This window comes from Eulemur rufifrons, chromosome 21 (assembly GCF_041146395.1).
Source record: "Eulemur rufifrons isolate Redbay chromosome 21, OSU_ERuf_1, whole genome shotgun sequence".
Taxonomy (NCBI): Eukaryota; Metazoa; Chordata; class Mammalia; order Primates; family Lemuridae; genus Eulemur; species Eulemur rufifrons.
Genome location: NC_091003.1, coordinates 25,134,129 through 25,149,135, shown reverse-complemented (window position 1 = coordinate 25,149,135; position 15,007 = coordinate 25,134,129). Strand labels below are relative to the sequence as shown.

At 52.4% G+C, this 15,007-nt stretch overlaps 1 protein-coding gene across 3 annotated transcripts in view; it reads right to left on the bottom strand.

Moving 5' to 3' along the window:
* Positions 1-3,780: 3,780 nt before the first annotated feature.
* KLHL22 (kelch like family member 22) overlaps positions 3,781-15,007 on the bottom strand; it is a 36,796-nt gene continuing 25,569 nt past the window's right edge. For all 3 annotated transcript variants that reach the window (XM_069496707.1, XM_069496709.1, XM_069496706.1), the window contains 2 exons: positions 6,938-7,171; positions 3,781-4,726 (listed from right to left, as the gene is read on the bottom strand). In XM_069496707.1, the coding sequence (XP_069352808.1) occupies positions 4,361-4,726; positions 6,938-7,171 (600 nt within the window). In that variant the 3' untranslated portion in view covers positions 3,781-4,360. The remainder of the gene's footprint in view (positions 4,727-6,937; positions 7,172-15,007) is intronic.

The window sequence follows — 15,007 nt, the reverse complement described above, 5'->3', positions numbered from 1 at the left end:
GGCGCGGGGCGGGCGCGGGCGCGGGTGCGGCCGCAGCGAGAACGGCCGGAAGCGGAGTGCGAGGCCGGGCGGGGGGCGGCAGGAGGGGCGCCGGGCCGGGCAGGAAATTCCACATCGGCTCCCTGATCCCGGGCCAGCCGCGGCCGGCCAGGCGGCAGCGCCCGCCCCGCGCGCCAGACCCCACCCTCCCGCCGCGCCACCGCCCCTCCGCGCAGCCCCCGCCCCCACGCGCCGCTCGCAAACTTGGGGGCCAACTTGGAGGCGGCCCGCCGAGCGCGGGGGGAGGGAGGGCCGCCGGGCCTGGCTGAGGAATCCCCCTTTCCCGCGCCTTTCCCTCTCCTCCCCAGACACCCCCCGGAGAAGCTGCCCCTGTGCGCTCACTGCGCGGCCAGGCCGGGCGGGCAGCGGGGGTGGGAGACACGGACGCGCCGCCCGAGCGCTCTCGGCTCCAGCACCTCGGAACCCGCCAGGGAGCCTCCGGGTGGCCCTCAGACGGCCCGGGTCGAGGCCGAAAGCCATCTCTGCAGCCCCCAGAGCTGAAGCCCTTGTGGCGCTGGAGTGCGCCCTCGGCTCCTCCCGCGCTCAGCGCGCTCGAGGCGCACAAGGCGCGGACCGGGCAGGACGCTTGAGGCCTGCGGGTAGACTCGGTCTGGACCAGGGGCGCGGGCAAGGGGGTCCCCATGGGCACGTCTGGGAGAGATGCCGTGGAGGCAGAATGGCCCAGCTGTGGACTCTGACAGAACGGGGAGGTAAAGGCAGAGGGAGGGTCTCTGGGACTGAAACCCTGCAGTCCTCGCCAAGGGGTGAGGGGGCTGGGAGCCTGGGACATGGATTCTACTCAAGGTGGCTGTGGAATCTCCAGAGGGAAAGGTCCAGAAGGTGAAGTCAGGGCTGGAGAATGGGAACCCCTGCATCAGGCAGGGTGGGTGACAGCACAGAGCAGAGGGAAGAGGAGGTGCCACACGGAAAGTGCCAGGGCCTAGGGAGCCCAGGAGCAAGCGGGAACTGAGGCTGGGAAGCAGCAAAGTACGGGGCCCTCGTGGTGGGGTGCAGACCCAACCTCAGGCCCAAGCAGCAAGGTTGGGCAGAAGCACAAACACCCCCTGTGTGCAGCCAGATCTCAGCAAGGATGACTGTCCTTTGGGGACTTAAGAGCTGGCAGAGGGCCTGAGCAGGGAGAGGCACCTGTCTTCTTTGGGTCGAAGGCAGCAAGCAGCCGGACAGATGCTCGCTGAGTGTGGGCAGGCAGAATCTCTTGGGATGTGGCAGGCCAACAGCCATGAAGGGCGGGCTGGAGGAGGAGGCTTGGGACAGGAGCCACTGAAAGGCCCCCAAGGCCATGGGTATCACCAGGCTGGCAGGGCGAAGGGTGGGATGGGGAGGAACAGGATGGGAGCTTGTGCCATGCTGGTGCAGGAGGGAGGTGGGGTGGGCTGGAAGGAAAGTTGAACCAGTGTGGTCATGAATGCAAACACTTCTTGGGGACAAGTAAACAGGCCAACCACTTCTGGGCAGCTCAGCCCAGGCACAGCCCTGACCTCAGCAGTGCCCTCTCAGTGCCGGAGGCCCCTCCCACAGAGGCTCCCAATGGCTGTCACCAACAGAGGCCAGCAGAGGTCCCTGTGGCAGAGTGTCTGTCCCAGCCCAGCTCCTGGCTTTAGAAGCACTGACCCCTGGGCTGGAGGGAAGGACACTCATCTCAGCTGGCCCAAGTGCATGAACAGGCTGCTCAAACTCCAGCACCTTCTTTCCCCTTCCCCTAGAACTCCCCCACGACACCCCTACAGGAAGGGCCCCACCTGGATGATGGCCCACCACACCCACCCCTAGGACCTCCGAAATGTCTCGGATCTCTACCCACCCCTGTCTGTGTGCCAGGCCTTTCCAACCTCACACCTGGCTGCCCCCACTGCCCTCAGGAACAGGACCATCGCCAGCCACATATCACTCAGACCCATGGCCCTGTGCACACGTCCCATCCCTCAAGGTGGATGGCAATGTCGGGTGTCATAGGTGGGCCCTCGTCTGTCCCAGCCGCCGCCACACCCCTAGTGGGAGACTGAGAAGCACCAGGGAATAGAAGGGTCATGCACGTGGTGCCAGGCGCACGCAGGATGAAGGGTGGGTTCACAGGCCCCCTGACGACTGACCCCAGGAGGCAAACGGCAGGAACTAAGCCCTGCCACTAGTTCTGGTCGGGATGGCTGCCTGAGGGAGGTGGACCTCGAAGGGTGAGGAGGATGTTGCATGACAGCAGGGCTGAGAGCCAGCCACGGTGGAGCGCCTGGCTGGGGTGCCTCAGCTCAGGGGCATGAGGTGGTGTGGCCACGCAAGCCGGGCTGGGGCCGAGGCTGTGCCCAGCTCCCCGGCCCCTCCCCGGGCTGTGCAAGACCTCAGTGGGCCCTTCCTGCCCCCTGCAGACCAGAGGGCTCCAGCAAGCCTGTGGCTGTGCTTGGTGGCCTGGGCGGGGAGACAGTGCCAGCAAGCTCGGGACATACTGGAGAGAGTGCTGGGGCATTTCTGGTGCTCCTCCCTTCCAGAAACCTTTAGGGTCTGCAGGAACTTACGGCAGAGACACAGGAAGTGCTGGGCCTGAGACCCAGAGTGAGACCCCTACTCTGAGCCCGTGTTCTCGCAGGGGAGCTGACACTGGGGGGTGTGGCCATGCTGCCCCACTGGAACTGACTCACCGAAGGTTGACAATGGGCCTGCTGCCTGAGGTGATGTCACATTTCCTCAGGGGTACCCAGGACAGTGAGGAAGGTCACACACACGCATGGTTGAGAGGAACACAACTCCGAGGACCTCACCTCTCAAGTCCCTGGAGTATCCAGATGGGAAAGCCCAGAGCGATGATGGCCTGCCCTCCCCATCCTGTCCCCCCATCAAGGAGCACAGCTGCCCCCGCCCTCCTCGCTTCCATGACAGGGTGCCAATGAAAAGACTGGGTGGTCCCCACACCCCACCCAGTCGCCTGGGGAGGATGGGGCCTCAGGAAGTCCCAGCCCTGTCTGTGGGGTGGCTCCCTGCAGGAGGCCCACGGGGGGAATCCACAGGTGCAGCCCCCGCGGCAGACAGGAGGGGCAGGTGTTCAGGTGGAAGGAAGCTTTGTGCGGCCTGGCCGTGTGGTGAGGTTGGTGTGGACCCCCTGCCCATCCGTGTGGGGCGCAGGCTATGTCTGGTGGCCCCAAGAATGTGGGAAAAGCACCGATAAAGGTGGACAGGCTAGGGTCCCATCTGCTGTGCCAGCGTGGGCCTTGAGACAGGTGCCTAAGGGTCACCTGATGAGCCTATAGGAAATGCAGGTCAGAGGGCACAGGCGGCAGGGCCACCCCTCCCTGCAGGCCTGTGTCTCATCACGCCCCTCCCCGGACACCGTCTCCCCCACTGGATGCCAAGGCTCCCAGTCCCTGGTCCTCAGGCTGGCGCTTTACTTGGGGCTGAGAAATTTCTAACTGGAGCTGGACTGAAATGCAATAGCTGCCCTGGTTAGGCGAAGAGTTCCACACCTGAGCAGGTGCTCAAGCAGGCTGGATGACCCCCTGTCACCAGACTTGGTGGCTTCCAGGTCTCCTGATGACTTGGGGAGTTTACTGTTCTTTGCTCCCGGGCAGGGTTGTGGCCTCTCGGGTACCATTCAGCCCTGGCCTTGCCTCCCACACCACAGCCTGTCCTCCATGGCAGCTGTGACCCCAGAAACCTGCACTTCCTGGGGACCTGCTGTGTAGAAAGCAACTGAGGCTGTGGCCACAGGAAAACAATGAACACCTTTTATAAGATGCTTTATTTCATTTATCAAGAACATGGGGTCAGAAAAACCCAGCAGTAGGGGGTCTTTTTATCACTAGAACCGGTTCCAGGCAAGTTTACGTATCTCTGCTCCCTCTCTGCCCCAGGGGAGCTCTCAACCTCTCAAGCCCCAGCTGCTCACCCAGCCCCACCCCATTCAGAAAGAGGGGTGTGACCTGCCTCAGGCCCCCTAGCCAGGGCTGCCAGTTCCCAGGTCCCTTTGGGGAAGGGACCTCCTCAGCCCTGCAGGCACCAGATCCAGGGAGGGAGAGGAGAAGGCTGAGCCAGCCGGTGACCTGTGAGCCCTCTTCGGGCTCACTAGGCAGGGTGGGGCCTGATCAACTCCTGCAGGGACCACAGCCTTTCAGGAGCACCTCCCGCTGTAACGCAATCCACAGCCACAATCTGCCCGGGCCCTGCAGGCACCCAAGGCAGGCTAGCCGAGGGGCTGGTGTGAAGAAAGGGGGAAGGGGCCAGCCAGCCCGAAGTAAAGTGCTCCGGCCTAGGCTACGTGGGCTTCACGGCCCTGGCAGCCCCACCACCCTTCCCTCTGACACCAGAAACTGGGAGCCTAGTCCTCGCTGGAGTTGTCAAACTCCTCCCAGTCAGACACACTCATCACCTCGGAGGCGAAGTCTGGGTCGGCCTGGCTGCGGTCGGGGGTCCCGCGGGGGGGCTCGAGCAGCAGGGAGCGGGGAAGGGTGAGCACGCAGGCTGCCAGGCCGGAGATGGAGTTGTCCAGCTGAGGCCCCTCTTCCCAACAGTCCTTTTCCACGTCGTAGATGTGCACGTAGCCTGTGCGGCTGCCGCGGTTGTGAGAGCGGCCGCCCAGCACGTAGATCCTGTTGTCCAGCACAGCAATGCCGGGCTCGCCGTGCCCAGCTGGGAGCGGGCAGACAGACGACCACTGCCCGGACGTGCAGCTGTAGCAGGCCACCTGCAAAGCCAAGGCCAGAGTAAAGCCCGGCACCTGCTGGGAAGGGCCTGCCAGGCACCACCCCCGGGGGGCCAGCTGACCAGGGCGGCCTTGGTCACCCGCCACTCTGATAGGCTGCCCCCGCACCCCACGCCAGAAGCGTAGTGCGGGGCTAGCTTGGAACTCCTTGCCCAGGGGCCGGGCTGATGCTCTGAGTCACCCAGAGATGAACAGGTCTGCAGATCAGCCTCTGGCCCCCACGTCCGCCTGTCAGCATGAGGCCATTTCCATGCTCTGGGGGTACTGCTGCTCTCCCCTCCACAAGACGGAAGCTGCCTGAGGACGTGGGCCCCACTGAAGCGTCTTTAGCTTCCCCACAGCACCCAACTCCAGGGATGGGGGTGGGGTAGGCAGAAGGTATTAGTAGTTCTCTCATCTTCAAAATTATCCAAAACAGTAAACAAAGACATGGAAAAATGTTCAACCTACTAGTAATCCAAGAAATGCAAAACCAAAATGCTAGGGACAAATTTTCAGCTGTTAACTAGCAATCACTGGGGGAAGAAAAATCACAAAGCCCAGTGCTGGTGGAGCTGTGGTAAAGCTATTACTACCGTGTACCTGACAGGTCAGGACAGGAATTTGGCAACATGTATTAAGAGCCATAAACATCTTGTCTTCTTGACTGATTAATCACTTTTGGTTCTTCAGCTGCGGTAGGCAGAATAACAGTCCCAAGACGTCCAGGCTCTAATCTCTGGCACCTGTGAACAGGTTACCTTACTGGCAAAAGGGACTTTGTAGATGGGATTAAGAGGACAGACCCTGGGGTGGGGCTGTTATCCTAGATTTCCCAGGTAGACCCACCCACTCCCATAAGCCCTGCAAGTGGAAGGCGAAAGCCAGAGGAGGGAAAGCTGCAGCCTCTGGAAGCTGAGAAGGGCCTTCAGCTGACAGCCAGCAAGGAAACAGGCCGCAGTCCCACAACCACCAGGGGGTGAATTCTGCCATCAACCTGACGGAACCAGGACAGATCCCCCCAGGGCTCTACAAAGGAAGGACGCCCTGGTGACACCTTGATTTTAGCCTGGCGAGACCCATGTTGGCTGACATCTGACCTATAGTGCCGTAAGAGTAAGTTCATGCTGTTTAAGTCACTAAGCTTGTGATGACTGGCTACGGCAGCCTGGAGGGTCTCACCACCCTACGGCCTGTTAAAACCCAGATCACCAAGCCCCACCCCCAGAGCTTCTGAAGCAGGTGGGGCCTGAGAACCTGCATTTGTTACAGGGTTCCCAGGTGATGTGGGTGCCGCTAGTCTGGGGACCACACTTTGCAAATCACTGCATGAACCAAAGGAAATAATCCAAAATGCCTGAAAAGCTCTGCAAAGCAAATATTACTTGTAATCTTATTTGGAATAGATAAAACTTAGACCAAGCAAAATGAAGCATCAGTTTGACAGAATACTGCTGAGCCCCCAGGAGGGGCAGGGGCAGGGGGAGTTGTGAAGACTGGGTGTTAAACTGGAAGACGTGGCTCACACCTGTAACCCCAGCAGTTATGGAGGCCTAGGTGGGAGCATCACCCGAGGCCAGGAGTTCAACACCAGCCTGGGCAATGGCAAGACCCGTCTCTACAAAAAATTTTTTTAAAAAAAGGAAAATGCACAGGACAGACATCAGCAAAGCAGAATGGGATGCTCTTTGACTACAATTAGGCAGAAAACATGCAAAGGTAAAAAGACTGAAAAATAGTGCTGCAGGGGCCCAAATATGAGTGATTTTCCTCATCTTCATCTATTTTTTTAGAGGCTCTGCAATGTGGTTATATGAACTTTATAACAGAAGTTTGTAATTTAAAAAAAGGCACAAGTGAAACTATTCTATGTGATACTGTTATGGTGGATCCATGTCATTTTTCATCTGTCCAAACCCACAGAATGTGCAACACCAAAAGTGAGCCTAACATGGGTGGTGACGTGTCAATGCAGGTTCATTGGCTGTAGCCCGTGCACCCGCTGGAGCGGGACGTCCACAGTGGGGGAGGCTGTGCCTGTGTCGGGGGAGGGGTGCAGGGAAACTCTCTGTACCTTCCACTCAATTTTGCTGTGAACCTAAAACTGCTCTAAAAAGTAAAGTCTATTTAAAAAAAACTCTGCAATTAAAATTTCCATCAAAAACTGGGAGGGATGGGAATGACGATGTGTGTGGGCAGCCCCGGCCGACTCACCTGGTGCACGTCCCTCCTGTAGCCAGCGTCGTTGTTGCTGCCCCCAATCACGTACAGCTTGTCGAGGAGGGTTGCCATGCCGTGCCAGGCACGCCGCACGGGCCCATCGGCCAGGGTGTGCCAGGTGTTGCTGCCCGGGTCGTAGCAGTGTGTCTCTTTCAGGTAGTCCTCCCCTCTGCGGCCGCAGGTGACATACATCTTCCCCTCCAGCGTCGCGCCTGCATGGGCATACACCTGTGTGGAGTCACCAAGAGAACCAAGGCAAGAGGGCAGTGAGGAAGGGCGGCCAGGCAGCCTTTGCTAAGGCCACTCACCACCCCACACCTGCCTGACATTCCTGACAATGCTTCAAGTCTTCACTACGTCCCACTTCCTCCTCACATGGCGATTGATTCTCAATGAACATACTGTCCCTAGCCATTGACCTCTGACCTCTTCCCAATAGGGGATGACAGACCTAGAGATCAAAGGTAACCTTGTCCCTCCTTTGCCCCTAAAGGGAACATGTGCATGGGGGAACGCCAAGAAAACCAAAGCATCCTTTTCAGAGCCAGCCAGGCAGGAGGCCACAGCACTCGGGGACCACTGTCACCCTCTGTAGCCTCCACTCTCCCTTATTCTCACTGGTCAACCAGTCCTCTAGGCCTGCTGACCCTGCTTTCAAAATCTGTTTGCAAACAGTATCTACTGACACAAAACTCAGGATTTGGGGAGGAAAAGGGTGAGTCGAAAACTCAAAAAACACTGCTACTTTAGTGACAGCATGTGGGGGAGAATATACACTGCTCTTGACTGTGGTCCTCAACTGCCTGAGGACGTGGGCCCCACTGAAACATCTTTAGCTTCCCCACAGCACCCAACTCCAGGGATGGGGGTGGGGTAGGCAGAAGGTGTCAGTAGTTCTCTCATCTTTAAAATTATCCAAAACAGTAAACAAAGACATGGAAAAATGTTCAACCTACTAGTAATCCAAGAAATGCAAAACCAAAATGCTAGGGACAAATTTTTAACTGTTAACTAGCAACCACTGGGGAAAGAAAAATCACAAAGCCCACTCTGGTGGCTTTCTCCGCAGGGCCCAGCCGTGTACCTGTCACACTGGCATTGCACCTCCAGGACCCACCCACTCATACCCAGCAGGCCAACAGAAGGCCCCAAGGCAAGGCCTGGGTATGTAGGGGGAGAGGAGCCCCTCGAGGTGTGGAGGCTCCAGAGCTGTGTCACATTCTAGGGAGGAGAAGAGGGCAGGATACACACCGAGGGTTTGGGTCTTCTCCCATCAATGGCAGCAGTGTGGGGAGGCGTTTTCCTTTTTAATTAAACTTTTCATTTTGAGGTACGTGTAGTTGGAAGAAATAATACAGAAATCTTATGTGCCCTTCATGCAGTTTCCCCCAATAACAAGAGCTTATATAATTAGATCACAATATCACGATGCTGACATTGACGCTGACAAAACCGCAGAGCATTTCAATCACCACTAGGATCCCTGGGTTGTCCTTAGAGTCACACCCACTAACCTCCCTGCCCCAACCCCCCCCTCCTTAAACCTTGGCAATCACCAATCTCTTCTACATTTCTACAACTGCATCATTTCAAGAGTGTTATATGAATGAAATCAGTACATAACCTTTGAGATTGGCTTTCTCTTCAAATCCAGGTTCTTCCAAGTTGTTGCACGTGCAGGTTGCATACGTCCAAAACCAGAAACGTTTTGAGCCACCAACATGGCAAAGAAAATGCTCACTGGAGCATTTCAAATTTTTGGATTTCTGAATTGGTAAATATAATGGAAATATTCCAAAATCTGAAACTCAAAACATGTCCCGTCTCTAGCATTTTGGGTAAGGGATACTCAACCTGTACCAACGGCTGGTTACTTTTTATTGCTGAGTGGTATTCCATGTGTATTGACCACAGCTTGTTTAACCACTCATCTGCTGAAGGACATCTGATTTGTTTCCAGTTTCTGGCTATCACCAATAAAAATGCCATTAATATTCATGTACAGGGAAGCTTTCATCTCTCTGGAATAAATACCCAAAATGGTAACCGCTGGGTCGCATGTAGTTGGAAGAAACTACCAAACTCTTTTCCAGAGTGGCTGTACCATTTTACATTCCCACCAGCAACACAGCATGAGTGATCAGTGTCCTTGTAGACCCACCAGCATTTGGTGTTGTCACTGCTTTTTATTTTAGCCATTCTAATAGGTGGTTCTCTAGCTGTGGCTTTAATTTGCACTTCCCTGGGGGCCAGTGATGTTGCACACCTTCTCATGTGTTTATCTGCTATCTGTAGATCCTCCTCAGTGAAATGTCTCTTCAAGTCTTTTGCTCTCTTTCTAATGGGATTAATAATATTTGTGTGTGTTTTACTGATGAATTTTAAGAGTTCTTTATATATTAGAAACCAGTACTAGTCCTTTGTTAGATATGTGGTTTGCAAATATTTTCTTTCATTCTACAGCTTCTTTTCATCCTTTTAACAGGGTCTTTGTCAGAGCAAAAATTTTTAATTCTGATGAGGTCCAACTTACCAATTTTTCTTTTTAATGGCTTGTGCTTTTGGGGACGAGTCTAAGAACCCCTTGTCTTAGTCCTAGATCCTGAAAATTTTCTTTCTTTTTTTTTTTTTTTTAAAGAGACAGGGTTTTACTCTGTTGCATAGGCTGGAGTGCAATGGCATGATCATAGCTCACTGTAGCCTGGAACTCCTGGGCTCAAGCAATCCTCCTGCCTCAGCCTCCCAAGTAGCTAGTACACAACCACACCCAGCTAATTTTTAAATTTTTTTGTAGAGACAGGGTCTCGGTGTGTTGCCCAGGCTGGTCTCAAACTCCTAGCTTCAAGCAACCCTCCCACCTCTGCCTCCCAAAATGCTGGGATTATAGGGGCCAGCCACCATGCCCTGTTATTTTTTTCATCATCATTTTATTGTATTCAGCATACCACTCCTGTGTTTTGTTAGATCTATATCTAAGCATCTCATTTACCTGAGCAATTTTAAATGGTATTGCATTTTAATTTCAGTGCCAATGTGTTCATTGCTAGTACATACAATATGTGATATATACTATTTATGTATACAGAAATATAATTTTTGTATGTTTACCTTGTATCCTATGATCTTGCTGAACTCACTTTACTAGTACTAGGATTTTTTTTTTTTTGGTAGATTCTCTAGATTTTTGACAATTACGTCATCTGAAAATAGGGTCAGTTTTATTGCTTCCCTTTTAGTTGCATGCTTTTATTTTCTTTTCTTGCCTTATTTCACTGGCTAGAACTTCCAGGACTATGTCAAATAATAGTAGTAAGAACAGATCCTTGCCTTGTTCCCAATCTTAGGGAGAAAGTACTTGATTCAGTCTTTCACCATTAAGCATAAAGTTAGCTTTAGGTTCTTTGTAGATGCTCTTTATCAAGTTGAGGAAATTCCTCTCTATTAATTTTTGAGGCTTTGGTCATGAATAGATGCTAAATATTACCAAATGTTTTTTCTGCATTGCGTGATATGATCATGTGATTTTTCTTCTTCACCCTGTTAATATGGTAGGTTACACTGATTGAATTTCAAATACTGAACCAGCCTTGCATCTCTACAATCTATCCCATTTGGTCAGGATGCTTTGCTTTTGCTAGTTCTGTTTGCTAATATTTGTTAAGGATATATATATCTATATTTATGAGGGACCTGTAATGTTTTGAGCACTGTCTGGTTTTGGTATCAGAGTAATATTAACTTCCTAAGATGAATTGGGAAGTATTTCTTCCTCTTTTATTTTCTGGAAAAAATTATGCAGAATTTGTGTTAACTTCTTTAAGTGTTTGGTAGAACTTTCTAGTAAAACCATCAGGGCCTGGACATTACAGCATTACGTTTTGGGAAGTTCAATTTCCTTAACAGGTATAGAACGTTTTGGGAAGTTCAATTTCCTTAACAAGTATAGAGCTATTCAAAATGATTTTTTTTTTGTATCGAGTGAGCTATGGTAGGTTGGGTTTTTTAAGGAATTGGTCCACTACATATAAGGTGTCAAATTTATGCTATAGAATTGTTCACACTATTCCAATATCCTTTTCACGTCTGCAGGGTTTGTAGTGATGTCTCCTGTTCCATTCCTGGTATTTTTAATGGTATCTTCTCTTTTTTGTCAGTCTTGCCCGAGGTTTGTTAATTTTATTCATCTTTTGAAAGAACCAGTTCTTTGTTCATTTGTTTTCTCTACTTTTTTTTTTTTGACACATTTTATTCAGATAGCAGTCTGATCACACATGGTCCAAGAATACTCAAATATAATCAGACGTTAAAGATTGGTCTTCAAACATTATAGCCAGTGATGCCACACTTGCCTATGATCTGTCCGACATAAAACCACATCCACACCTCAGTGGCCACCAAACCATTCAGCATGGCTTCCTTAACTGTAAGCTGTTTGAAGATACCAGTTTGAGTACTATTGACTATTTTTTTCAGGCTCTCAAAAGCTCTAGGGATCTCAGCAGGGGTTGGAGGAACTAGCTCAACCTTGGTGTAGTACCAAAATGTGGCCAATCGAGGCTTTGAATAAGTCACAGCAGAGTTCACCAGCGCTGGGGCCTTCTCTGTGAGGTTATGGACAAATTGAGTCATGGTGCTAGAATGGAATGTCCGTCGCCCCAAACCTGTTTTCCCTATTGTTTGTCTGCTTTCAATTTCATTGGTTTTTACTCTTTATTATTTCTTTCTTCTGCTTGCTTTGGGTTTATTTTCCTCTTTTCTTCTAGGTTCTTGGGGTGGGAGCTTATATTATTGATTTGAGACCTTCCCTCTTCTCTAACATATGCTTTTACTGGAATAAATTCCCTCTTACTACAGCTTTATCTGTGTCCCACAAATTTTGACATGTTTTTATTTTCATTCAATTCAAGGTATTTTTACAATTCCCTTTTGACCCATGAAGAAGTGTGGTGTTTAGTTTTCAAGTGTTTGGAGATCTTCCTGTTATCTTTCTGTTAGTGATTTCTAGTTTCAGTCCATTTTGATCAGAGAACACACCATATGATTTCAACTTTTATTGAAGTTTGTTTCCCATTGGAGTTTCCAGGTGACAACCTCTTTAGTTCCAACTCTGAGATATGTAAGTTAAAAAGGAAACCCAGGGGCCGGGCGCGGTGGCTCACGCCTGTAATCCTAGCACTCTGGGAGGCCGAGGCGGGTGGATTGCTCAAGGTCAGGAGTTCGAGACCAGCCTGAGCGAGACCCCGTCTCTACTAAAAATAGAAAGACATTATATGGACAACTAAAAATCTATATAGAAAAAATTAGCCGGGCATAGTGGCGCATGCCTGTAGTCCCAGCTACTCGGGAGGCTGAGGCAGTAGGATCGCTTAAGCCGAGGAGTCTGAGGTTGCTGTGAGCTAAGCTGACGCCACGGCACTCACTCTAGCCTTGGCAACAAAGTGAGACGCTGTCTCAACAAAAAAAAAAAAAAAAAAAAAGGAAACCCAGGGAACACACTACCGTGTTGTTCTTCAGGTCCCAAGACCCCTAGCTGCTCTGCCTTCTTCTCTCAACCTTTCAGGGTCTTATATTTGTTTTACTAAGACTGCCCAGAGTTTTGAGTTGTATTTAACAGGAGGGACAGGGAAGAATGTATCTATTCTATCTTCTTGGAAGCGCCAAGTTCTCTGAGGAAGTTTTTAAGTGAGAAGAGAAGGGGCTCCCTGCAGAGATCTCCTTTCTGTCATCTGGAAGGCCAGGAAGACAACACTCAACTTTGGGCCAAACAGAGGAAGAGCCTGTGACCAGAGGACTCCGCTTAATGCTACAGCAGGGAGCTCACAGCCTGTGGAGGCATGTCAGTAACCAGTTCTTTTTTTTTTTTTTTGAGACAGAGTCTCACCCTGTTGCCCGGGCTAGAGTGCTGTGGCGTCAGCCAAGCTCACAGCAACCTCAAACTCCTGGGCTCAAGCGATCCTCCTGCCTCAGCCTCCCGAGTAGCAGGGACTACAGGCATGCGCCACCATGCCCAGCTCATTTTTTCTATATATTTTTAGTTGTCCAGCTAATTTCTTTCTATTTTTTTTTAGTAGAGATGAGGTCTTGCTCTTGTTCAGGCTGGTCCCGAACTCCTGAGCTCAAACGATCCTCCCGCCTCAGCCTCCCAGAGTGCTAGGATTATAGGTGGGAGCCACCACGCCTGGCTGCCCATCTTTACAATAAAAAAAAAAAAAAAAAAAAAAATAACCCACACAAGACAAGACAAGACAGACACATTGGTGAGACTCTGCATTACAGGAGTCCCTGAGAACCCAAGTGAAAGAATGTGACATACCGATAAGGCCACGTGACAGCCTTTTCCCTCAGTTAATCACTACGTCTGAGCATGGGTTCTGAGCTGGCAATGCGGGTCTGCACCCTCAACAGTCCTTGCAGACACCCTAAAGATGTCCTATGGTGGCTGCACACCTGCTCTCCCCAGGACCTGTGGACCCCCTCTGCCGTCTGGCAGGTCTCCTGCCTACCTCCCTGGCTGCTCCTCTACTCACTGACCTTTCACTGTCCTTATCCTCTGAGCCAGTCACAACCACCACCACGGCCAGATTCCCATCACACGCTGCCGAATCCGTCACATTTCTATCTCCAGTCTGAACCTTCCCCTGAGCTTCAGACTTCTCATGTCAAACTGACACCACCAGTTGGATGTCCCCAGCACCTCACATCACTCATGTTCTAGACAGACCCTTTCCTTTTACTCCCAAGCCCACTGTCCTCTTGGTGAGGGGCCTAGCCATCCAGCCAGGTGCTCACTTCCTAGCCCTTTTCATTCCCCAACATCCGATCCATCAGCAAGTCTGGTCAGTTTACCTCCAAATTACACCCTGAACCCGCCCATCTCCATAGCTGCACCCCAGCACAGACTGCCACCACCTTCTGCCTGGACCCCGTGGCAGCCCAGGGGCTGCCCTGCTAGCTCTGCTCTTGCTCCTCAGACCTTCCTCTCCTCACTGGCACCCACCATGCCCCCCTCTGCTCAGAGCTGTGAGCCCCCCTCCTGCCCTAGAAGGTCCTTCCACTGTAGACGGCCACCTGTCTTCCTGCAGGCCTCAGTCTAACTGACATCTCCTCAGGTGGACCCTCCCCAAATAGTCCCCCTGGATTCATCCTGCCAGAGCCTCTTCCTGGAAATCCTTCAGTTCAGCTCCCTCTTCGCTTCCTCCATCCCGCTTACCACAACTGTAACCACTTTACTGATTTGTTTGGTGGTTAGGAGTGGTCTCTCCTGCAAGGGTGTTCTCTGCAATGATGGTCTCTCCACTATGGGGGGGGGTCTTTGTCATTTCTTGTCACCACTTGGCACATGGTGCTGAGTAGTTACTGAAGGAATGCATGCATGCAGGAACACTGTGCTGGCTGAAGGCCAAGCCTGCCCCTCTGTGGCCAAGCTGGAGAACTGCAGCTTCCCCAGCAGCCCCAGACAAAGAAACAACTCGAGCCCCTCCCCCATCTGCCCAGGATGCACCCCCTCCACCCTTTGTGACTCCTGGAATGGGATTCAGGAACTCTCCTTGTCCAACAGGTCCCAAGGGCCCCCTGGTCTTTGCCACGCAAAATCTGCTCCTTTCTCTGGGATCGGGGTAGGGAATGTCCCTCTACCAAACAGGCTTCCTTTTCCCCAAGAAGCTGAGAAGCAAGGAGCAGTCCACAGCTCACAGCTGCCTACGAGACAACAATCTGTGTGGGCTGTGGGAGTGACTCGGATGACCTGTGTGGAGATGAGCCTCACCCACCAGGGAGACACCACCCCCAATCCCCTGAAGTCAAAACCTGTCCCTGGGGGCCTTGGGGAAGTGTGGGAGATAGTGGAAAGAGGTTCACAAAGGCCAGAGCTCCTGCCAAGCTCCCGGAATGAGTGTGGGCAGAGCCTGGGACCATGTCTGCATGCGTGGCCTCCACACCATCCTCTGCCTCTGGGATGCTCAGCCATCCCCGAGCAGTAGCGGGTACTCGACAAATGCCATGCCAGTACTAGCAGGGCACATACCCTGTTCTCAGAGGCTGAGACCAGGGAAGAGGGGGGCCACC